The 24,065-nt window shown below is 42.4% G+C and overlaps 2 protein-coding genes across 2 annotated transcripts in view; one reads left to right on the top strand and one right to left on the bottom strand.

The window, feature by feature from the left end:
- LOC126565311 (uncharacterized) overlaps positions 1-24,065 on the bottom strand; it is a 378,977-nt gene that overhangs the window by 31,455 nt on the left and 323,457 nt on the right. The window lies entirely within an intron of this gene.
- Positions 1,408-23,577, top strand: LOC126564112 (arf-GAP domain and FG repeat-containing protein 1). Its single transcript, XM_050221046.1, has 7 exons — positions 1,408-1,612; positions 20,263-20,451; positions 20,586-21,289; positions 21,495-22,202; positions 22,622-22,855; positions 22,970-23,409; positions 23,491-23,577. The coding sequence occupies exons 1-7, from the start codon at positions 1,449-1,451 to the stop codon at positions 23,533-23,535; spliced, it is 2,484 nt and encodes an 827-aa protein (XP_050077003.1). The 5' UTR covers positions 1,408-1,448; the 3' UTR covers positions 23,536-23,577.

Here is a 24,065-nt window from a genome sequence, read left to right as displayed (position 1 = left end):
TACCTTTGCTCTGTTTATTTGACACCTTGTAACTATTTGATTTGATTCCTTCATTGTTACACATTAAATTATTAATTATTTTGAACTAAAATACACAACCACATGACATTGTTCGATAACCGGAAAGTTCACTTCGACAAGCAGCATAGAAAATATCCAGCTTAAAAGCATTCAAATTTTGTGAAAATTATTCTCTCTATTGGCTGATAATTGTACTTTCGTCCTGTAAAAAATAGAAGCAAAATTTAGCTTATGAAATGTCATATTTCTGGTCCTACGGAAACTCATTTCCAACGCTCCATAAGTCGGAAGAAAGTTGAGCGACAGAGCAGTGCGAAAGGAATTCGACGCAGAGTGTTTCGAGCGCGCTACGCCATTTGAACTACGTAACACAAATTGAATTATAGTTCCCCGTGCTTTGTGCTAATTTTTGTGTGTCTGCTTTGCTCTCTGGCTTTAATGATTCGTCCTCATTTCACGGGATGCACACCCGATGCACAAAATAAGGCAAATTGTCGAATTGAACGGTGGCTAAAAGAAGGACTTTTTTTGTCGTACTTTACAAACAGCGCAATGTTTTTATTCTAAACCAGCCTGTTTTTTTTGTATCCAATAGCACGACCCGCGACCAGCGTAGCGTTAGTGTGCGTGTCATCCACGCTCTGTCGTACGGGGCGGTAGTGTGCGTGTGTATGTGTGTGTGTGTGTGTGTGTGTGGTTCGCTCGTTCACTTTCAGTGCTTTCGTCGTTGTTGGTTCGAGCTGTCAAGTGGCAAAATTCAAAGGTGGTGCAGGCGATTGAAGAAAGTCTCTGTTTGGCCGGACTTTGTGCAGTGCGTGCAGGGTGAAAAAAGAGAAAGCCGTCCTCGTCCGATGCAAGAAGTTGTCGCGGTTCTCATAGAATATAGAAAATAGAAAAGCATTCGCCATTATCCCGGATTCGATGCAAATTGTGAACCACTAGAAGTGTATTGTCCTTTGTTGTGTTTCTGTGTGTTATTTCTGTACCCGTTCTCTGTGCAGTGAAACCGTGAGTGTGTGCGAGCAAAGTGAAATAAAAAATGCAGTGTTTTTCAGTGGCCCAATGTGCAGAGCATCACCGTTCGTGTCAATAAATAATACGTAAATTAAAATCAGTTTTAAGCTGTTTCGCATCACTACGGTGTATTGCTGCCCAAGTGCGCAGGAAAGGAAGTGCAAAAGCAAAAGGAAAGAATAGTAATATTGAAACCACGACGAAGCGGAGGTGAAATTCAGGCCGCTATCATCATCTTCTCCATCAGCCGGAAGTGGTCAAGTCACTGCTGCACCGTTGATAGGCGGCAGTGAGAGGGCGCGGTTGTGTGGAACGCGACGAAGGTTTATTTTACAGCGCGGGCACAAATAAAACGCAGTCAGCGTATACAGGAGAAACAACCGAACGGCAAAAGGCCAGCAAGAGCAACAACGATGGCCCTGGTGCGGAAGAAACTCGATGACAAAATACTAAAAACGTTGCGAGAGCTGGTAGGCGTCGGCGGTAACAAAGAATGCTTCGACTGCGGCCAGAAGGGGCCCACATACATCAACATGACTATCGGTTCATTCGTCTGCACCAGCTGTTCCGGTATACTGTAAGTATTGTCCGTATAAATTCTGGCCACTCTTGTCTTTCCGTCAGACTACGGTGCAAAACATAGGAAAAAAAGCAGAATAAAACGATTTTAAGTCACCGTCATCAATTTCGCACCCGTACTGGCGTCGTACTGCCTGTCGCCACAGTGTCCATCGTGTAAACAATTGAAGACTTTCATATACAACTTCCAATGCGTCACCTCATCAGCCAGATTTAGTAAAAAATCTATGCCTAAGCTTAGGGGTTTTCCAGTCTTTTTGTTATCTTGAAATATATAATTCTTTGCTGACGAGTCTACCACACTACGGGAAGTCGTTCATTTTTGTAGTTATGCTGAGGAATGCGCGGAAAGGATGTGCTGTCCAAGATAAGAAACGATTGTACCACAGATCGTTAAATGGCAATTCCAGCAGAGAAGGGGTTTGTTTCGTAATCGCCACTGGGAGGGAGTAAACCTGATGGTGAAGCTGCAAACTACATCTAGTTTCTAGTAACATCGACAGTCACAAGAACCACACAATCGATCGACTGTAGAATGTGGTTTAGCTTAAACTAGAGTTTCATTTTTCGCTTAACTAATATCGGCAAGTTTTCTAAACGCGATTTACCGTTTAAAAATGTTTTAGCTGGATAGTTTTACTACAGTCTCACAGCCGTGATAAATGTACGTAGTTTTTACTTCAAACTCTATATTAAAAGACACGCTTAGTGTGAGAACACGGTAACCTTTTGCAGATAATCCTCGAAAACTCATAAACCAAGACACAAGGAAGGAGGTTTTCCTTGCCTTTCAGTCGATTTCCTCAATTGTCAAACGGTAGAAATGTCGTGCACCGAGCATCATCTAAGGGACGGATTATCTCTTAGCATTACCATTTTGGCCTTCCCGGTTCCATATTGAGAAATAGTGTCTCAGCTCGCACCATGTAAAAACGGCCTTTTTTTGCGATCAGCTTTTTTTTTCACGGCACGATCGCCGCGCTTATATGTGTGTTTTCATGTGCGGGGCTTGCTTGCCTAGGTACGCTTTCAAGACATTCCCGTGAATGGAGGAAAGATGATGTCGGAGGTCGTTCGCCCGTAATTGTCAATTCGTTACAGTGCGATGCACACACGCACACAATGACACACACATGAAGATGCTAAAAAAAAACACCAACGACAAAAGTGTGATGGCCGAGACGACATCAATTCTGTGTTGTGAAGGCCCTTTACGTCGTTTTGTCGTCACAACAACGGCAACGGTCTTTGCTCATCAAACCATCCCTTTTTGTGCGTCTACGTTTCAATCCGGTCCTGCTGGTGCCGTTTGCTTGCTGCTGTGTAGCGGAACCGCCCGTTTCCGGCTGCAGTAGCAATGTGGCCGTGCTTTGGGATGCCTTTTTTTTTCTTCTTCTGTTCAATTGATTGATATTTCTGCGTCCTAAGCGTCGATTTTTGCGCTCATCGTTGTGCACCAACCTCTGCCAAAGCGTACTTCATCTTCCTTGTTCGAAAAGGGTCGTGGCTTGATTGGGTGACTGAAACCAGCATTTCTGGTTCGGAATGAGTGCAAATAACTGCATAATACGGCACAAATCGTGTGAACGACAGCAGACATATAGAGGGTTTGTACACAGGTAGATGTGTGCACAACTCGCCACGGAATGGTGTCATATGAGTGCATCCTGAAATGGGCAAGTCAACAGGTAGAGTGTACAAGAGTAGATGTTTGCCCCTTAGAGCCCGATTGCTATCTTCCAACTTAAGAAAGGTGTGCAGCGATCCTTTATGGCAGGTTGGGCTTGTAACAGGGACAAAAGAGGATCGGGTACGGTCTACTTTTTTTTTGCCGCAGAATGAATCCTCCATTGAATAGGAACTAGCTTTGCAGGGAAAAACGTTTTAATTTCGACTAATTTGACTGGGGAGATAAAGACGTTGCAGCAAAGAATTAATTAAAGTTCTACAAACAAGTTATCGACTAGCTAACGTAACGACAAATAGGATGACTTCGCAATTGGAATTTCTTCGCGGTTTGGAATCTCTTCTTTAGGTAGCACAATGGAATCAATTTTACCCTAATCCTACATCCATGAGATATTCTACAAAATATTACACTCCTTAGCGGGTGGTCTTTGGACAGATGTTTGCATTTGTTCTGCTCTATCTGGGGTTTGACGATCTGCTCAAATGCTCAATCCGTCTTGACTACATAATGATAGGACACGGCTCTCCAATTCCAGTTCTTTGGGGTTTAAACTTGCTATTATTCCAACAATTTCCTAAGGTTCAAATGTTTGGAGTATTTACTCTCCAAAAAATTTAAAAGTAGTACAAAGAGCCTACTATTGAACTTCACACCATCTCAGACGTTTCTCTAATTGTAGAAGAATTAGGGTAGACTTAGGAACGAACACTTCTACGATCATCGTGCTCCTGTTCCAATCCTGTTTCCTGTTTTCCAATAATATAATATTTCTCTATTTTGGGTCGATATTCTATTCCTTGAGGTCTCTTTTCTGGCCTAAAAGCTATCACGTTGCAAATAGTAAGGCTATAAAACCAAACCATCGATTAGGTTAGATGATAGCCTATGTCATGGAGAGGAAATCCTCCCTCCATTTGTGCGATAAATCGGAGATGAAAAATGTTATACAACGTGTAAGTAAAAACTTGTTTTAACTTAGCAAAACCATAGAGTACAGGGTGTTCAATAAGTTCGAATACAACTTTTCATCGATTTGTAGTTGTGCACTCTGTGTATTCTGTGTATTAATTTTTTTTGTTAGCTTTAGTAGCATGTATTGTCTAATCGTTGCATATGGTGTCGATTAACTGTCACTGTGCTGTGTAAACACTGAGCACAATGAAAGAGTACCGCGATCTTTTAGTAAAATTGTTTGTGGGAGGTGAGCAGCCCGGCGACATCGGTGAGGACATCAGCAGTCATCGACATGATGAGGGAGCGGATCCGTCGCAAAATGGCCCGCTCGATCCGGAAGACCGCTGCTGACACCTGAATGTGTCAATCGAGATGACTCACACTATCATAACGAAGGAGCTAGGGTACAAGCCGTACAAGAAACTCCGTTTTCCGATGAGAAATTCTTCGTGTTGGAACAGCCGCACAATGTTCAAAATGATCGATTGTTTTCGCCGACGTTGGCCAGCATCCCCCCGTCCCAAATAAACATCTCGCGGTTCCAGAATGCCGCGTCGGGGGGCCGTATCCAGACATAGAAATCCCTCTCAGGTTTTTATTAAGAAAAACGTCAAAATTAACGCCACGAACTATAAAACCGAGGTTCTGGAGAAAGTTGTGGCTCCGGTACTTCAGGATTTCTACGGAAAGGATCACAGGCGACCATCGTCCAAGCGTGGTGTCAGGAGAATTTGACGGGGTTTCTAGATAAGGTGTTCTGGCCACCCATTTCCCCGGATCTCAATCCCCTTGATTACTATGTATTGCTTGTATTGCATGTATGACCGCTGGCCAAGCAAAGCGAGTATAAAGTGAACACAGTCGACCAACTCATGAACGTTATTTCCAAGATCTGGGACGAAATGCCGATGGAACAGGTGCGTTCCGCGTGCGATTCGTTTGAGAAACGTCTCAAGCTCGTGATAAAGTACAAAGGGCGGGTGCTCCTTCCTAATATGCCAAAAAGATAGTAAATAAACATGGTTTCAAGAAAAAAATACTCAAAAAATTATATCTTATGTTTTGTTCGAGCTCGTTTTTAAAGTGTATTCGAATATTTTGAACACCCTGTGAACTATTTGTGAAACCTACATGTATTTCTCCAATTAAAAATCAAATTTTAAATTTAAATTCAAAATATGTTTAACTAAAAAAAAATATTCAGGTCGTCAACAGCGGTCAGTTGGGGCCGACTCTTCGAACGAATCTCCATCAACATCATAAATACATTTTTATAATTGACGTAATTGGATGTTTTGTGTGTTCAACGTCCATTTGGCCATTTTCATTACCTTTACCGAATTCAATGCTAATTGCATTCGAGATAAGACGTTAATTGCTCGTTTCTATTCTCATTTTTGAAGAGTCCTGCAACACTTTTGGATGTCCCAAATCTGCCAGAAATGCGAAAATGTGTTGGCGTCAATATTTCCAATTTATTCGTCTCAATGTAATACAAAATATGATCAATACCTAGATGTATCGCTTAGATACATAGACAAAGAGTTTAATGCATACGTTATCATCAACACCGATGGCGTACTCTTTATTCTTAGAACTTAAAAATATCAAACAAGCGATCTTTCCAAGATTATATTGGATTTGTTTACTTGATTGTTTTGCAACCTCAGTTTATGTCGGCACGCTTTGCAGATTGAGGAAGCTTTTCGTTGTTTCTGGTACAGTTAGCTTAGTTTAGGTCAGCAAATCACCAGCAAAGGGATCGTATGCAATCAAAACAAACTTCATTTTACTCTCAGAGCTGTAATCGGACACTGGTGTAATAGTGGTTTCATCGTATGGAAAAATTGAAATCAAAACAACAAACACCAATCCAAACGCACAAGGTCTCGCGCACAAGGGGTGTACGTTTTTCGCAAACGCTTCTTGATGGGTGATGATCGCGAAGAAGGCATTTGCTTTGCGGTTGATGTTGCAGCACCTTCTCGTGGTGAAGCACGGGCATTGATGCTTCTTCAATCTTCTGACATGGCGCATTCCAGTTGCGTTTTTTTTTTGTGTCCGATTTGTTGTACTCGTGATTTGCCGAGACACCGCTCCGACAAAACCGGTTTTCAATTCCATATATGAAATTCCATGCTAGCGGCGCATTCGCGTCGGCGAGGAGAGCGCAGCAGCTGTCGCATTCGAAAATGCGCGCTATCGCTGGCTGCAATGCTATTTTCATATTGGCGCGCGCGATCGTTCGGTTGACTCATCGTGCTATGGAATTACGGTGGAACTGCACGCTTCTTTTCGGTTTACAATTGATGTGTTTGTTTGTTTTCAATTAATAATCTTTGCTTTTAACATAAAAAAACGACAGGAATGTATGTTAAAAAAGTGAGCCATACGTCGCTGATAAAGAAACACAGCGATTTCCTTGTGCGACTGTTGACGCATTTGTAGCTGTAACAACGATCGCTATGAGTCATGAATTAAAGCAGATCCAGCTGTAACAAAAAAAAAGTCCTGCATACGGGAAGGCCCCGGTCCGGACCCTCCCCATAAAAGACAGTCTTCACAGGCTTGGTCGTCCTGTGTTATTCTTATGATATAACCCACTCACCGGCGCCTGCCAAAAAATCCGTACAGCGCCTTCTTCTTGGCCTGCTCAGGATTAAGCAAGTCTCGTCGACATGGTCAGGTCTCCAATCAGTTTGCAGGAAACTCGGTCTCCATCCACCACGGCTGCACTGCTGCATCCGATCTCCGAAAGGTTAGACTCTACTTGATCCAGCCAACGAGCTCGCTGTGCTCCTCTACGCCTCGTGCCGAACGGGTCGCTGACGAGCACCTTCTTGGTGGGGCATGAGTCCAGCATCCTCATCACGTGACCCAGCCAACGTATCCTTCCGGCTTTGATTACCGTCAGGATATCAGAACCGCCAAACGCGGTGCTACCGTTTGAAAATGCCGAGTTGTTGGAGTCTTCTGGATCGCAGGAGTTTGTGGAGTCCGAAGTAGGCACGATTTCCCTGAACAATGCGCCTTCGTATTTCGCTGCTTACGTTGTTGTCCGAAGTTTCGATCGTACCAAGCTAGCAGAACTCCTGTACCACCTCGAGATCGTCGCCGTCAACTGATACTCTGCTTCCGGACTCGGACTCGGACTCTATCACGGTCAGAGCCTCCATCAAGCAGGTATTTTGTCTTCGTCGCATTGATGCTCAATCCAATTCAATTTGCCTCGCGTTTCAGTCGGGTGTACGTCTCGCACACCGCCGCAGTTGTCCGTCCGATGATGTCGATGTCATCCGCGAAGCCAAGGAATTGGAGAGATCGGGTGAAAATCGTGCCTCTTGATCTTGCCTCAGACGGCGGTGAGATACGAACGATTCCGACAGCATGCTCGAAACTCTCACCTTGCACTGTGCACCCCGTCCATAGTGGCGTAGGGATCTGGTGCTCCCGGCATTTTTGGAGGATCTGCCGTAGAGTAATGTTTTGGTCGGTTGTCGATGTGCCTCCAACGAATCCAGCTTGGTAGTTTCCGACGAAATCTGTAGCAAGGGGCTCCAGTCTGCAGAAGACTACTCGAGACAGGATCTTATAAGCAGCATTCAGGACTGATGATGGCCCGTAAGTTATCACAGTCCATGCTGTCGCTCTTTTTGTACACCGGGTGTATGACACCCAGTTTCTTCTTGATCCCAAATCTTAACAATCAGCCGATGGATGATGGCGAAAAGCTCCTACAGCTTGTTTATTGTAGCGAACATCCTTTCTTGTTCTTCCACACAAACGTTCTTCCACACATATCTTTTTGATCAAAATTCTTCTTGAGGAAGTGGCTTAGAGGAATTCATGCCTCAGAGATGTATGAGAATACTGTGAATATATACATTCTACACCGTGCCAGCTTCGTTCGTAACGACAAGTGCAAAGGGCAGAGTAATTAACCTCCTCTAAACCTGTACCGGATGAATCCTATTCATAATGCCTGTGTCAGAACTATTATTTAAGGTTAAGGTTCGATTTTTAGCCTTCCATTGACAGTACAATGTTTAAATTGTATACTGCATTCGTTCAAAAATTGTACCCTTGAATTTCCCTTTAAAAAACTTAAAATACGATTGCAACAGTCCCAAACAAACATTAAACAAGAAAGTACTGCCGATTTTCGATCACAAAACTGTTCATCGATAGGCTGACAAATCGTTATTGCATGATATTTTGGCAGCAAATATCGCTGAAACTAGTGCCAATTTTTTAGTTTTGAGTTTTCGGCTGTATTCGTTTCGATCGACTGCCGATAAAATGCCCATGAAATCATGCATTCACAGAATGACGGTGGCATGAGTTGTTTGTTTGTGGGCGCACCAGATATCCGTACCTTGGTGTGCTGTGCTCATAGCGGAACTTCCATTAGTTTGATTGACAGGGTAAGGAAGGTGCGCGCGTTTATTGCTGCGTTGTATAAAATCGTCCAAAAAAAAAAAAAAAATGTTTCCAACCATCGCTTCCCATCTATAAAATGCCCACAGCACCACTTGCGGAAGAAGTGGATGGATTGAAGTGCAAACGATGGAAACTGGTTCTCAAAACGTACGATACAACAGGTCAGAGGGCTGGGGAAAGTTTGCAGTATTCAAATTGAGTGGAAAAGGTTATTATGATATCGATTGACATCTGATCTTTTGGTCGCGTTTTAATTCCACACCCAAACAAGCGGATTGATTGCATACGCGTTTGCTAAAAACATCGGTTGTCCTACCTACTCATATATAATGCCTTATATATGTGCTCTAATACACATAAACGATTTTCAGATGTGTTCTATATCCGGTGTATCTGAGATGAACATATATTATGTACTAAAAGTGTAAGTGTATATTATGTACTTATTTACCTTACACATCACTAAAGTTACATTTCACGCCAAGTTTAGGCCGGATTTTAGTCATTGGTTATCTGCGAGGATGTTATCCTATCACCAACATGTCTGAAGAGTAGAGCATAATAGCTTTTTCGACTTAGAGCATAATAGCATAACAACTTTTAATTACGAACATTGGCCTTCACTTCTCGAAGCACGGAACTGACCACGGGGCACAAGACAGGCACAAATTGCAGTTCATTTAAAACTCGATGGAAATTGCATTCGCCTTGAAGAGTGTGTAGCGGCACGGTTGTGTTGGATATCAAATTATTAAAATTTCTCCTCATCGTCGTCCGCGCGCGCTTCAAGTTTCTTCGGCTTTGATTCAGCCGGATATCTGCACACATCACCCCACACACATGTGTGTGTGTGTGTGTGTGTGTCTGAGACTAGGGTCCACAAACCGGTCAATGTATCATACACGGGGGGGGGGGGGGGGTTACTTTCCATTTTCGCTTTCCGCATAGCATAGAAGCCAGCCAGTAGCGGCCAGTAGTTCCAGAAGGGTTTTGATGTGTTTTATCCAAGATATGACTGTTTGCTTGCATCGTTGATGATACGAGAAATTATACAAAGCAATTTCAAGTGCCTTCAAAACATGCCACAGACGGTATTCGGATCTATTTGGGCACGTTAGTAATGGTTACAAATCCTTTTCTTGGCTTAAACAAACCTCCTCTAAGAGGTCAAACCAGCCATCGAAATGGCTTACTAGACTTGCCCGAAAAACCTCGTAAATTGGAACGAAAGACAGTCCGGATGGGATTTGAACCTCGGTCCTGTCGTTTGAAAACCGGCGCCACTGACCGGCTGACGCCTGCACCACTGGGCACCTCCCCAAATGGTTACAAATAATTCCACTTTTTATGTGAAATGTGCGCTAACGAAGTGATCGAGGCAGCAGTGGCGTTGGTCTTTCACTGCGTAGAACTGGATTTTGAAACCTTTTTGAACCGTCTGACTATCCAGACGCTTAGAGTATAATAATGACAAGAAATTCATTAATGACACAACAAACATTCTCATAGATTTATTGCCAAACAGAAACGTGGAAGCAGAACCAAATGCTTCGTAATGTAAAATCAACAAGTTTATCATACATCTTATCACAAGCCCAACAAATTATTGAATAAATTGCAACAAAAGTTTTCCAAATTCTCTCCAACAGTAGATAAAAAATCTCATGAACCGGCTATAGTTGAGTCATCAATCTAAATGCTAGTTCCCCAATGGACGGTGAAACATTTCGTTCCCACTTTGCTTCGCTGTGGTCTCTTGAAACTCGGCCTGACGGTGCTCTGCCAGCGCAGGGTGACTAACAAAAAACTGGGTATTTCCGGTAATGCGTTGCTGGCCCATACCAATTCACAGCTTACGGTGGCTTTATTATTTTAAACAATTAAACGTTGTTTTTCGACTGCATATTTGCGTGTTCAATTTGAAATATCACGTCTATTAACTCTATACGCAAATATTACTTATTCGGAATGACGTCCGTTTGGTGGTGGAAAACTATTCAAGAAGTCAACCAAAAACTTATCACATTAACACACATTTTCACGTTATGGAGATTACTTTTTTAGTCATAACTTTTCACCATTTCTTTGGTTGTTTGCAGCAACAAGAATCATAAGACAGTGATTTGCTCCCTGCATAGCAAATTCCTGTTATTGTGCCATGCCGAATAAAAGTGTAATCAGAGTGTGCGAAGCCCCTAAACTGTCCAGTTACATGAGCGCTCGGTTGGCTTCCTTCAGGTCTGACAATAATATGCAAAAAAAAAAAAGATGCTCTTTCCGAAACCTAAATTAAAAGCGAGAAAATTTGTTTGTTAAAATTCATCGCTCCATCATGAATCGTATTGTCATGGGACTGGGTGGAAAGTTAACACATTACAGATATTTTAGTGGATTGAAATATGCTGCTACAGGGGCAGGCAAGTACACAAGCAGCACACAAACGAAAGAGAGCGCTCGGCACACTGGACAAAAAAAGCGTTCCCCGTTGGATGGAGGATTAATGAGATCTGATTTGCATGCAAAATTATTGTCGAGATTCGAGAAAGTGGTTTGAGAAAGCGTGATGATGTGACGTTTCGCTGTGCACCTTTATGTGGAGAGCGGTACGTTAGTTAACATTTACTTACAAGAAAGGTGTTCATTGGCTATGCGAACTACACTGACAACTGTTGCGAACTGTTTTTCGGTAAATTTATTTACTGACTAGATGAAATTTACATTTCCTATGGTGTGGCATGCTGTACATACAAGCAAGGACTGTCTCACCGTATGCAGAATTAACTCTCCAGCTATGGATACATCATGTTTATAAATTCATAAAAGGCAAATTAATAACTTGTGATGTTATTATGCTTTGAGAAGTAGAAGAATATCAGTTTTGAAATTATTGGGTACTTCAACTGTAAGAAAATACACAGAACACTCAGTGAACAAATCTAACTCATCTGCTTTAATGGTTAAAGCCATTGTAGCTTAAAGACCGAGAGCCATGGGAAATTTCAAAAGCAAAATTTCTGGTTTTCATGTTTGTTTGTATAATTTTCTTGCTAAAAAATCGCGTTTTGAGAACGCAATCACGAGGCAACGGCAACTTGGCTAGGCTCCTTGCTGTTGGATAACGGTCGTGATGGGATTCGAAACCTAATCCAATCCTAATCCTAATGCAACCTACTCTGCCATCTTCGTTCTTCCAAGACAACTGTCATGGTGAATTGATCCATTTAGTGTGTTTAGATTGCAAATATTAGAAAGCACAGAAATAACTAGTTGAAATTGACACTAGAATGTTTAACCTTACTTAGTTAATTACTTATCAGGCGCTATAACCGCTTTGCGGTCTTGGCCTGCCGCAGCAGGATCCGGAACCGCTCACGGTCCCGCGCCGTCGTCCGCCAATCCGTTATCCTGGCCTTGATGACGGATGATTCCACGCAATCCTCGCACCTCAATCTGGGTCTACCACGCATCCTCTGTCCGTGTGGACGGCCTAAAAGGACTTTCTGAGCTGCGTCGTCCGGTGATATGCGTATAACATGGCCAGCCCATCGGAGCCTGGCGAGCCTAATTCGCTGCACGACGGTGAAATCGTCATACAGTTCCTTCTGATCCTTCTGAGCATCTTCCTCTCGAAAGCGGCTAAGAGGGCATCGTCTGTTTTGGACAGGGTCCATGTCTCAGAAGCGTATGTGAGTACTGGGACTATAAAGGAACGATGCAGTCCCAGCTTCGACCGTCTCTATGCTGTTTTCGGAGCTGACTTTTGACCCGAGATATGTGATGTTTTGGACAACTTCTTCAAATTTGCGGTCACCTATCCGTACATCATCCCCACGTAGTTCCGGATTTCTTAGTAGCATCAATTTGGTCTTTGCCTCGTTAATATGTATCCCGAGGTTTTCTGGCGCCTGCTCGATCCTTTGGTAGGCCTCTACTACCTGTGAGAGCCGCAGACCAATGATGTCTACTATACCATCAGCGTATGGCAGAATCTGGGTTGACTTATAGAAGATGGTTCCCGAAGTCTCCACCTCCGAGTCACGCATGGCCCTCTCTAGCGCAAAGTTGAATAGGAGACAGGCGAGCCTTCGGTGGTAGCAAAGGACCCTGAGAGTTTTCCATCCACCTTGGCATGTGATGTTGGTCATGGTCATTCCAACAAGCCTAATCAGTTTGGCCAGGATTCCAAAAGAGCTCATGGCCTCGTAGAGTTTTACATATGCGGCCTTAAAATCTAGCAAGAGATGGTACCTGTTCAACTGCAATTCAGCCGTCTTCTCCAAGATTTGCCGCATGGTGAAGATCTGGTCAGTAGTAGATTTTCCGTTTCGGAATCCTCTTTGATAGTTTCCAGCTATCCGTTCAACGAATGGGACAAGCTTATCCTGAAGGATTAGGCAGAATATTTTGCAGGCGGTATTTAACACCGTAATACCCCTGTAGTTGTTGCAGTCCAACATATCTCCCTTCTTGTAGATGGGATAGATGATGCCGAGATTCCAATCACAAGCCATCGATTCGCTATCCCATACCTCAGTAACAAGTTGATGAACCTCCTTTTCGAGTAAGGCACCACCGTTTTTTATCAGTTCGGCTACGATTCCGTCGGTTCCGGGTGCCTTATTGTACTTTAACCGAAGGATAGCTATGCGTTGATAGCTTGTTTAACCTTAGATAGCCATAATAATCAAGATATGTTAAAAATACTCCCAATTCACTTTGTTAAAATTTTATATTTTTAGATAATATGCTCTGTTTTTACTAATTTTTTAATTTGTCTTAAGCAATGAAATTTACTGTCTGACTAGTTTATTTTTATGGTTGGAAAAAGTTGTTCCAAACTCATTTTTGGCTAATTTACTATTTCAATTTCACTTTGAATATTACTCGCTGCCATGTTGCACTTTCGATTTTCCTTCTCAAACATGTCGCACTATTTGATCTAGATGTTATCCAAATAAATGAGCGGCATTTAATGCCGAAAAATCGGCTTGTCTAGTAAGAATGATTGTAATCAATTGAAAATCACCTGTTAACTAACACCACGACCACTACTCCACCTTCACCAGCTTGCGTGCGGTGCATCAATCAAATGCTTAAATTCGTGCTGTAGTACAACCTGATGCAGTAATTCCCCCACACTACAGCCGTTACAGATCATCGCTCGAGCGCGCATTTTTTCAAGGCACCAGAAACGGTGGGGTGGTTTTTTGAAACCATTAACCATAGGCACCTGTAGGCGTACGTATTGACGAAGCGTGAACGTAAATAAACGCAACGCCATTTCCTTTCTGCAGATCGCAAACCTTAGTTCGTGTCTTGTGTTGTTGAATGCCGGTTTACTGTAGTACACGGCTGTACAACAGTGTAAAACGACTCAAAAAATAACGATGTAACGAGGTGAAGGATGTAAATGCTTAATTGTGCCAAGCGGAATTGCTTGTTGATCTTTAGCGGCTGGTGGATTTTACGAGAACATAATTAAAATGTCTTTAAGTGCGTTTTGTAACGATCACAAACGTACTTGCAACTTTTAGACTATTAAGAGTGGTTGGTATGGCGTCACAAATAGTAGCATCACTTTTGAATGCTGCTGCGGCGTGATGTGATGTATGTGCTTATCATGAAGTTTTGCTTCTCCCGGAAGTTCCAGAGAAATGGTCCACGTTCTGACGTATGCGCGATTATCAACTGCTTGGTTCTGTTAATGTTCCGCATGTATCTTGAAATAGCAGTATATCAGAAAAAGAATTTGCAGCACGTACTACATGAAGTCGCTTTAAATTTATGCTTTTCTACTGATCGTATGATTTTCGATCGATGAGATGAAGTTAATATTTTCTATGTTACGCCATGTTTTCATCAGTTGTTAAATATAATCAAACACGGAGTAATTGGATCGTTTTTGATAAGACTTGATGCGAGATGAGTCCATAGTTTGTTTCGTGACTACACGCTCATACGTGGTTGGTTATAATGCTTGGGTGATTTTGCACCAAAACGTTAAACCTTCAGCCCAGAGACCAACGCAAAGCGCGCCGCCAAATTCAACCTGTGAAGGCTATTAAGTAACGTTTTGTACTTACTTCTGCTGGCAAAAAAAAAAAACCGCGCCATTCTTGTTTACTCCATGTGGGTGACGCGTGTCTTTGTGCTGAAGTAAGTTTTGCATTATGTTTCCATTTCCGGCTTTTTGTGGCAGACACTCGGCACCGAATGTGTGCGGGCTGTAAGAAACCTCACAATCACTTCTGCAACTTGGGGGGAAGTACAAAGTCACTCAACTTTGCAGCGCTGCGAGTTTACGGTTTGTCGAGGGAGCGACATGTCGGCTGTGATGGTGGAAATGTCTGCTTAGGTTAAACTCGGTTAGGTTGGTTCGAAGGGAAGCGCGCTGGCCATGTAGAACCGGCATAAAACTTGGTGTTTAAGTACTGTTTAAGCGTGAGGTTAGAAGGGTACAGCGTTGACTGCGTTATTTAAGCATGGCTGTAATTATTGTGTTCAATGTTTCCATTTGCTATGGCAGGTGGATGTTTGCTTGTAAGGAGCAAACACCTTCACGTAAAACGTTGTTACACTATCACAATAGCGTCCATATTCTTAGATAATGATCGTGTCCTATAGAATGGATAGCGAGTGTTGTCGCCCGTGACGCATGTCAGGAGAATGGTTCTATGAATAACCGGTCTTTGGCTGAACATGACATAATATACAGTACTGGACAAAATAAAGTATACGCGCAAAGTAAAAATGTTCTTTGAGAAGTATTTTCTTTATTTTTCAGATAAAGACCTTGATTTATTCGGAAGCATTATAGTATTTTCAATCAAGTTTTAAGTAACTTAACAAAACATTTCTTCTTGCCGTGATATTTAACTAACGTTCAGGCAGCACTGTAAAACTAGCAGCCCTGTGGCTTATTTGACAGTTCTTTTACTGGAAAGCTTGTGGATCAAAATATTGCGACATATGAAAAGTGTAAAAAAAAGAAAAAAAAGGAAAAAGGATCCTATCCGGACGGTATGGTACGGCTTGTCGATCGCCGTACCATACATTTGGCATCGAAGCGCCCTTTCATAAGGATGCAAAACAAACGGAAGAGATTGGATTTTGCCAAAAAGTACGTCGGGATGTCCATAGACTTTTGGAAAAGCGTTTTGTGGAGCGATGAGAGCAAGTATGAGCTGTTTGGACAAAAACGTCGATCCAGGCGTTATATATATAATATATGGCTCAGATCCGGCGACGCACTTAAGGAACTATCCATTCAGAAGACGGTAAAGCATGGAGCGGGGAACATTATGGTTTGGGTATCGTTTGCATCGAGCGATCGATCGTCTGAAGTTGGAAGTTTGGTGAATATCAAGAGGATTATGACCGCAGATGTATATATTAACTTGTTGAAAGAAAATTTGGAGGTTTCACTATTGAAAACTGACTTAGAAACCAATTACATTTTTCAACAAGACAACGACCCCAAAAATACGGCCAAAAAAACAACTGTGTTCTTCAAATCTAACCAAATTAAGGTGCTCGAATGGCCATCCCAATCTCCCGACTTGAATCCTATAGAGAATTTGTGGTGTTATTTGGACGATAAAGTGGACAAAACATCGATCTCCAACAAAGACGACTATTTGGATGTTTTGAAAACAGCGTGGGAGAAAATTGATCCAGAATATCTAAGGAATCACGTTGAAAGTATGCCTCGTCGATTGGAAGCGTTGCTGAAGGCAAAGGGTGGTCAAAATAAAAGGAGATATTAAGCATAATTTGTGAATAAGAAATCTGGTGTATGATTTATTTTGTCCATTCCGATCCTCATCCTTTCCTGAAAGATAGCATATATTTAGAACGTCAAGCGTAATTCTAATAACTTCACTTCTACAACATTATTGCCTGATAATAGGACAACCACTTTCCTGAAGATAGCATTGTTGTAACTATTACATTGAAGGAAATATTGAGCTTGTTGAGCTTGACGCGAGAAAGAATAGTTAAAGCGTATGAATTTTTTTTTGTCCAGTACTGTAGTACATGTTGTTAGTTACTACAATCGTTCTGCAAAAGAGCGTTCTGCAATATTGAAAAATGTCATATGAATGTGTTGCGAAATGTGAGAGCTGCATAATGATTAAAAATTCAATAATCAAATCCCATATCATACAACATCGTAAAATGCATTTCACACCTTGCTGCTGCTGTGCGTAGCTAAAATATTCAGAAAGAAGCATTTCCAAGGCTTCCAGCTCACTGTACACAGTTAGCGGTGCATGATAAAGTAAAATACTGCAAACAAAATTGTGTGACTATCTCGGAGTTCGTTTGCTTTGCCCATTATTCATATAAGGTACGATGAAAGTAAATGCCATACAAAAGGGGTGTATGGGGTGCAATATGCAGTTCAGGGGGGGTCCAGGGTGCTTAGCAATGGAACATTTACCGTACAAACTGTGTGTACTATTGAGGATTCCATCATAATTTAGTTTTTGCATTGGAGAGCAATTTAAAGAATAACGATAAAAACGATGTCGTTTACAGCAAACGCCTAGTTTTTTCATTTATTTACCTTCTGGATGTGTGCGCTGTATGCGGCGAAACGAAGGTTGCAACGGTTAGCAAAAGTAAAAGTTTTTCACATTGACTCAAACGCTTGGTACCAAGCGGCGGTAAACATTGGTACTTTTACGCCACGCAACCCCACCGGTGGCAAAATGAGTCATATTGTGTTCGTTGCGGAAGGGGCTGAACGGAACCTTAGCTGGCGTGATGGACGCCTGTTGTGAATCTAAATCGTGTGTCGGCTCTCTATGCGCTGTGCGGTGGAAGCAAATGCAGCATTATCCTGACCAGCATCGATAGTTTACTGCGGATTGACGACGCGTTTAGCATAAGTCGGCGAGATTTCAAGACAAACCCAACAAAGACAGATGGTGTAAGTAAAGCGACTGAAAAACTGTGTGCAAAAGATGAACTGTTTGCACTGTTACACGAGGTGTAGAACCTCCTCTCTGTCGACGGGTCTGAAGATTCTCAATCGACCGACGGACCACAAAACGGCTTGATGATCGTTGTTTCGTACTTCAATGTGTCATGGACAATGGTTTGCCTTTCTCATCGTGGCATCGAGCCGTTGAGACATGGACCGTGTCGCGACGCGACGTACGTGTTCCGCTTTGAGACGGAACGTCGTCCAACCGCCACAGACAGGGCAAACATACATACAAACAGCGTGCATTACCATGCAGCCGTAAAACTGCGGCTTTGCCCTATGCGAATCGGAATCGCTTGTAATCGGCCATCCGGGTGATTCGAATGAAAAGACCTTCACCGATTTCATTTCATGGCGCCGCTGATCTCGTTTCTCTGGTAGATTTCGCTTTTTTTTGTGTGTTACCAGTGTTATCGTCCGTACCAGTAGGACGATAACGTTTTATCCTGCGCAACTTTGAGCGGCGGTATCCTTTGTTAGCAATTCAATGCCATGCCGTGTGGCTGGTGAGGAAGTTACGTGATGAATATTTTTATTGATAAATTGATGGGAAAATCTTCAGGTTTCCTTTTATTACCTTCTTGGTTGTACAGCGCCACGCAAAAGAGGAAGAATAAAACGCCGGCGTTAGATTTTTCTTTCCTTATTTTAGTCGATCACATTCGATGTTTGCATGAAACGTGCCACGATTGTAAACAGGTGTTTAAAAATAGGCCACCCACAACCGCCTATCGCTCACTGTGTCTGCAGGAGAGAGTAGTAGTAGGCGATGGAAACGCTGCTGTGAATCGTTTTTTTTATTTTTTTATTTTGAGTGCTGTTTAAACTAATCTTGGATGAGTTGCCCTTTCACTGCACGAGCTTCCTTGCCCTGGATAATGGTTCCCTTTTTTGCTGTAATAAAGCAAATGTTCTGTGCTGTAGTCTTTGCCAAAATTGTGGCCAATTTGAAAAAAAAAATCATACTTTCTCGTTTTCGGGAAGGGTCTAGTAGTGACGCCCCGGTTTTTGGGCCCAGCCGAGACTAGCCGAAAAATGATTATGTGATCAAGGCGTTACCTCACCTTATATTAGATGCTTTATTGAACATGGCGACGTTTGACGTCGTTTCTGTTGCTGTTATGTTCGGTGAAATCAATCGTTCAACATTACGTTTCGCAGGTTATAGTATAGCGTTATAAATAGAGCGAAGACTGTTTAACGATAGGTAGCAAATTATGGAATGACTTCCAAATACAGTCTCCGACATTTCGGTACTATATACTTTATCTTTTGGACTGCTCCAACGCAATATAAGTTGCACAAGGTTTTTAATGTTTTTCACACATACTCCGATAGCTTTGAATTTGCTGGTAAATAGCTACTGTCGTTACAAAGTTCAAACGTTTCACTTAAGCAATTTTTGACATTGAAATGGTCAAGCAGCCACAGTCAGGTCAGGCCTGATGAGAATGTAAACAATTCTTCCAACGTGATAAACGTTGGCTTACGAATGTTGGTTAGATAAAATGGCTGGGAGTGTTAAATATTCTGTTACGAGACGGAAGCGCAGTAAAACCATTGCCAGTCGACTATCTACAATTTCTATCGATTGTCGACAGCTGCTCATCATTCATTCATAAAGTATTGTTCCCCATCGATTTGCACTGTCTGTACATGCAAACATTCCAGCCTAATTGCTGTCTGTGTACACAAATCGCTACTAGTTCTTACTGTTAAATAACTATTGAATTTACTTACATATTTTTTTTCTATCAAATCTACAAAAATTTTAAACTTCACACAGTTGTAGTTTTTAGAAAGGAAATAATAAGTCACTTAGTTTATGTTATCAGTACTGCAAAAAGTCCTTTAAAAAAATTAAATAAGCCTGCTCTTACTTGCAGACATAACATCTGCAATGCATCATCCTCTATTGGGTCATAACATTTCGACTGATCAATAAGGCAGTAGTAATTCCAGACTGCAATCACTAAACTGAAGATAAGATTAGTGCGCAATACCGTTTCTAACAAAATGTAAATAGTTGAGGCGTGCACAAATAAGTCAAGGGCGATCCCGGTGTGTGTGTGTGTGTGTTCGTTACGTGAGCAGCAGGGTATGATTAACTTCATTGGCTTGGCGTTAACAGCAGGGGCTTCTTATGTGACGCGGTACGAAGAACGCGTAGATTGTTTTTCTGTTTTTTTAAAAAAGACTTTCCTGTTGTCTTTTCGCTGAGAATGTCACGTAGAAAGATAGCCAACTTGCAGATTATGAACTGATTAAAGTGGCAATATAAAGCCGGTATCATGTGCTTTAGGGTGTCCATAGGGTGTGCACTGTAGTGATACAAAAAATATATATTCACATCATGTGTAATATCTCTTGATCTGTAGGATTTTATCAAAGACATGATAAATCTGGATTCTTTTCAATTAAGCCCAAAATCAGCCAACACACCATTCTCTGATGTAATTAATCCATTATTGATAATTCGTTACCAACTTAACTGTAGTGAATTAATTTGATTTCAATTTAACTTTACTGATCAGGTACGTTTGCATTTTGTTTCTTTTCATATACCTGCCAGACGGGGACTCACACCGCCACATCGCGTAAAATCGATTTCTATGGCCACATTCACGCAGGAGGAAATCGAATTTTTGAAGCAGAACGGCAACGATAACTGCAATCGTACTTGGTTGGGCCTTTGGGATCCGAAGCGTGCAATCAAGCAGGAGCATCGTGACTTTATGATAGACAAATACGAAAGGAAAAGGTACGTTTGGTGGGCGGGAGGCCGTTCAATTGCTCGACCCCCAAAAACAAACACATAATTGGTTGTTGCCGATTTGACAATACACTTATTGAACCGCGTGTCTTACGTACTCCGCTTGTATGCGCCCTTTGCAGATACTACCTGGAACCTGCTAGTCCACTGAAATCGCTGCCCACGAACACATCAAGCTCGCTGACATCACTGTCGGGCGGTAGCAGCAGCAAGAATGCCAATGAAAGTTTAGTTCCTCTCAAAACGCCAACACTAACGCCACCGGCAACGCTACGGTTGAATCGTACCAACTCCGGCTCGTGCAATGGACTGAACAACGTCAACTCATCATCATCATCATTGCCGGGTGCAATGGGTGGCGGTGCACAATTTCAGCAGCAATTTACGCCCGATGATTCCGGATTTTTCGGCTCGGATCCACCCAAAATTTTGCCACCGACTCCGCAGAAGAATAACATGCTTCAGCGCAAGAACGGCATTAAGGTCAAACAATCGTCCAACGGACTGCCGCCGACGTATGGACGTAACCAAAAGAATGGCTTACTGAACAGCAGCACAGCTGGCGGACTGTCTGGTAGCAGTGGTGACATAAATGCCAACAAGTTTACACCGGATGCTGACTTTGTTGCGGACTTTGGCAGCGCCACGATTGTGAACAACGTTAGCAACGGGGGAAGCCATTATGGGAGTACTAATAGCTTGAAAAATGGTACCAATAGTGACAACGGAGCTGGGATGTACGCACAACACAATGGAAACGGCGAGAAGATCAGGGAGATGGAAAACTTTGCTGACTTTGACCATAATCCCATCTTCAACTCTGCAGGTAATGAACTTAACATTTGAAATAGTTTTAATTTTTTTCTTCTAAAATTATGAAACATATTGAAAACGATTTGGTGTAATGAAAGTGTGACACTAAAACTAACTCTGGCTGCAAATGAGAAGAACATGTATGTATATCTGTTTGGTTCTTTAATTTCTCCATTGCGGCGTATTTCTCATATATACTGGATCGTCAATAAAACAAGAAAACATGAAATCATACTTCAGCAGCAATAGCATTGACAGCAGCACCACGACCAGTGTCAGCAGCACCGCGAGCGTGCAGAGTTTGACCGGTCCCGATCCATTTGCAAACTTTTACTCCAATACTGTCGCTGGCAATAATTGCGGTAGCAATTCGACGGGATCCACCACCGGCACACCGACGGCCTCCTCGGGTTCAGCATCCACGGGCATGTCCGTTCACGGTGTTGGCTACACGTGTATTTCCCCGGAGGAAAACTCACATGCAAAGGGTATGAATACGAACTATGGATTCGGTAACGCTTTCACCGGTGAGCCGTGTTACGCGACCAAGGAGTGTATGATCAATGGTGGTACTGCTGATACTACTGGATCTGCTTACGGTGCTCAAAATTACACCCTGCCTTGGGCTAACAGTAAAGGCACGCAACCAGATTTGACCGCAACGAGGTATACTGGCAGCACAAATCAATTGAATAATAATGTCAGCATCGAAAGCAGCCAACGGGATACAGTACAGTGGAACTTTTGGCAACAGTTTGGCAACAACTGTTGGACGGCAGACGAGCGCCTTCAGTCGCTTCATCAGCAGCAGCAGCAGCAGCAGCAGCAGCCACGGTTCCGCAATAGTTCCGCTCAACAGATGATGATGAGTCCTCAGCATCAAGCAGTAAATCAAATGTCGTGCTATTCAGATCAAAATCGGTGGAGTAAGTGGCTTTGTGACATTGTGGATTGCCATTTAGCGAAAGCGAAATAGAAACCATCAAAATTGTGTTTGTTGTGTTTAATATTACATACTGCGCTTGTTGGTTTTGAAGCATATCGAACATGTTTGCTGCTATTTCGCGCGTGCCTAATAGAGATTGTAATTTAGTAGTTTATTTCTGTTGGTTTAGTATGTTTATTGAGTAAACACTGTTACTTGGCGTTTTCCTGTTCCATCCACCATCACTAGCCACCATACGTTGACACCATTTTGCTTGCAATTCAAATGTAGTTTACTTTATTATACTACTCAGATTATCCTTTTGCTAATTTATCGTTGGTAATCATTACTTTGTTTGCTTTTGAGTAAAGAAGTTTGATGTGTCATGCTATAAATCGAATTCTTACTTTTAACCTGCAGGTCTTCCGATGCCGCTTGGATCGAACAATTCCGACAGCAAACTGTCCAATGGCAAAAGCAGTAACTCATCATCCATCCATTCAACACCGTCCGTTGACCGATACGCTGCACTGAAGGACCTGGACGACCAGTTCAGGGAGATAAAGTTAGAGCAGCAAGCAGAGGCAAATAATAATACAATAACTGCTAACGGACTAGGACATGCAGCCAGCATAAACGATTCTATTACACCAAGTATGTGTTTGAAGGAAAACAGCACCAAACAAACAAACAAAAAAACATCTCCCTAGCAATGATTTATGGCCGACCCAGGGACACTGAACCGAAATTTTGGTCTACTTATTTCAGCTTCCTCGGCCAACCCGTTCAAAGCGGCTAATCCGTTCCAGCAGCCGCAACAGCAACAAACGATGGCTTGGCCAATCAGTGGCATTAACGGCACGTCGCCGCCGGATGCACGACATCAAACATCGACGGTAGCAACAAATGGGAATGGGTTCTACGCTACCTCACCGTACCAGGGAGGATTTAGCCACGGAACTGCTAGTTCACAGCTCTACAACGGCAATGTGGTTAATGGAACCACGGTCTCGGGCCTGGGTTATCTTCCTGTGGCAGGCTACCATCAAAACGGTAACGGATATACTGGAATGACGGGCGTGAATGGTGTTATGATGGGTGGAGGACAATTCAATGTGACAGCGAGCAGTAGTGTTTCGATGTTAAGCAACGTTCCCGGCGTCACTAATCCGGTGCATCATTTTGCCAACTTTGGAAATCCATTCATGGTACGTTAAATGGGTGTGTGTGTGGGTTTGTTTACATCACTTTTGAAGTTAATAATGCATCTTTTTTTTTTGCACTTTCAGGCCGCTGGCACTACAGCAGGAAACTCAAATAATCCTTTCTTATGAGTAGCTTCATAAGATGATCTGTATAGATAGCGAATTATACATTTTACATCAAAATGTTTGGACATGTGTTTGTTACGCTTTACGTTGTTTTAAATAGAATGTGTTTTAGTGCTTCGTATTATGTTACAAAACAGAGAGTAGACAACAGTAGTGAAATGAAACCGAAAAAAAAAACTATGAAAGGAAGAGAGAGGAAGTGGTATGCGTGCTGGGGATGCTCCAACGGCATGGAGAGATGTATATAATTTTTAATTTAAACTAGTTAAAATGAGTAACTAACTGACACATTTAAAGTTTAGATTTTATCGAAAATCTAACCCCTAGCCTTATTCATTTGCGTAAATGCAAAACTTTTATTTAACCCATGACACGTATGGAAAAATCAACACAGCTTGGTCCGCACACATCCGATAATTGGCAATATACAAACACACTTTACGATAAAGTTCAACTGATACGTGACATACAAAGAACGCAAGCAAGTAATGTAAAGCAAGCACACGGCACAAGGTTTCATTTTCTCGGAAGTT

The sequence above is a fragment of the Anopheles maculipalpis genome, chromosome 3RL, assembly GCF_943734695.1.
Source record: "Anopheles maculipalpis chromosome 3RL, idAnoMacuDA_375_x, whole genome shotgun sequence".
Taxonomy (NCBI): Eukaryota; Metazoa; Arthropoda; class Insecta; order Diptera; family Culicidae; genus Anopheles; species Anopheles maculipalpis.
The sequence above is the reverse complement of the archived record's forward strand: the minus strand, read 5'-3'. Positions and strand labels throughout refer to the sequence as shown.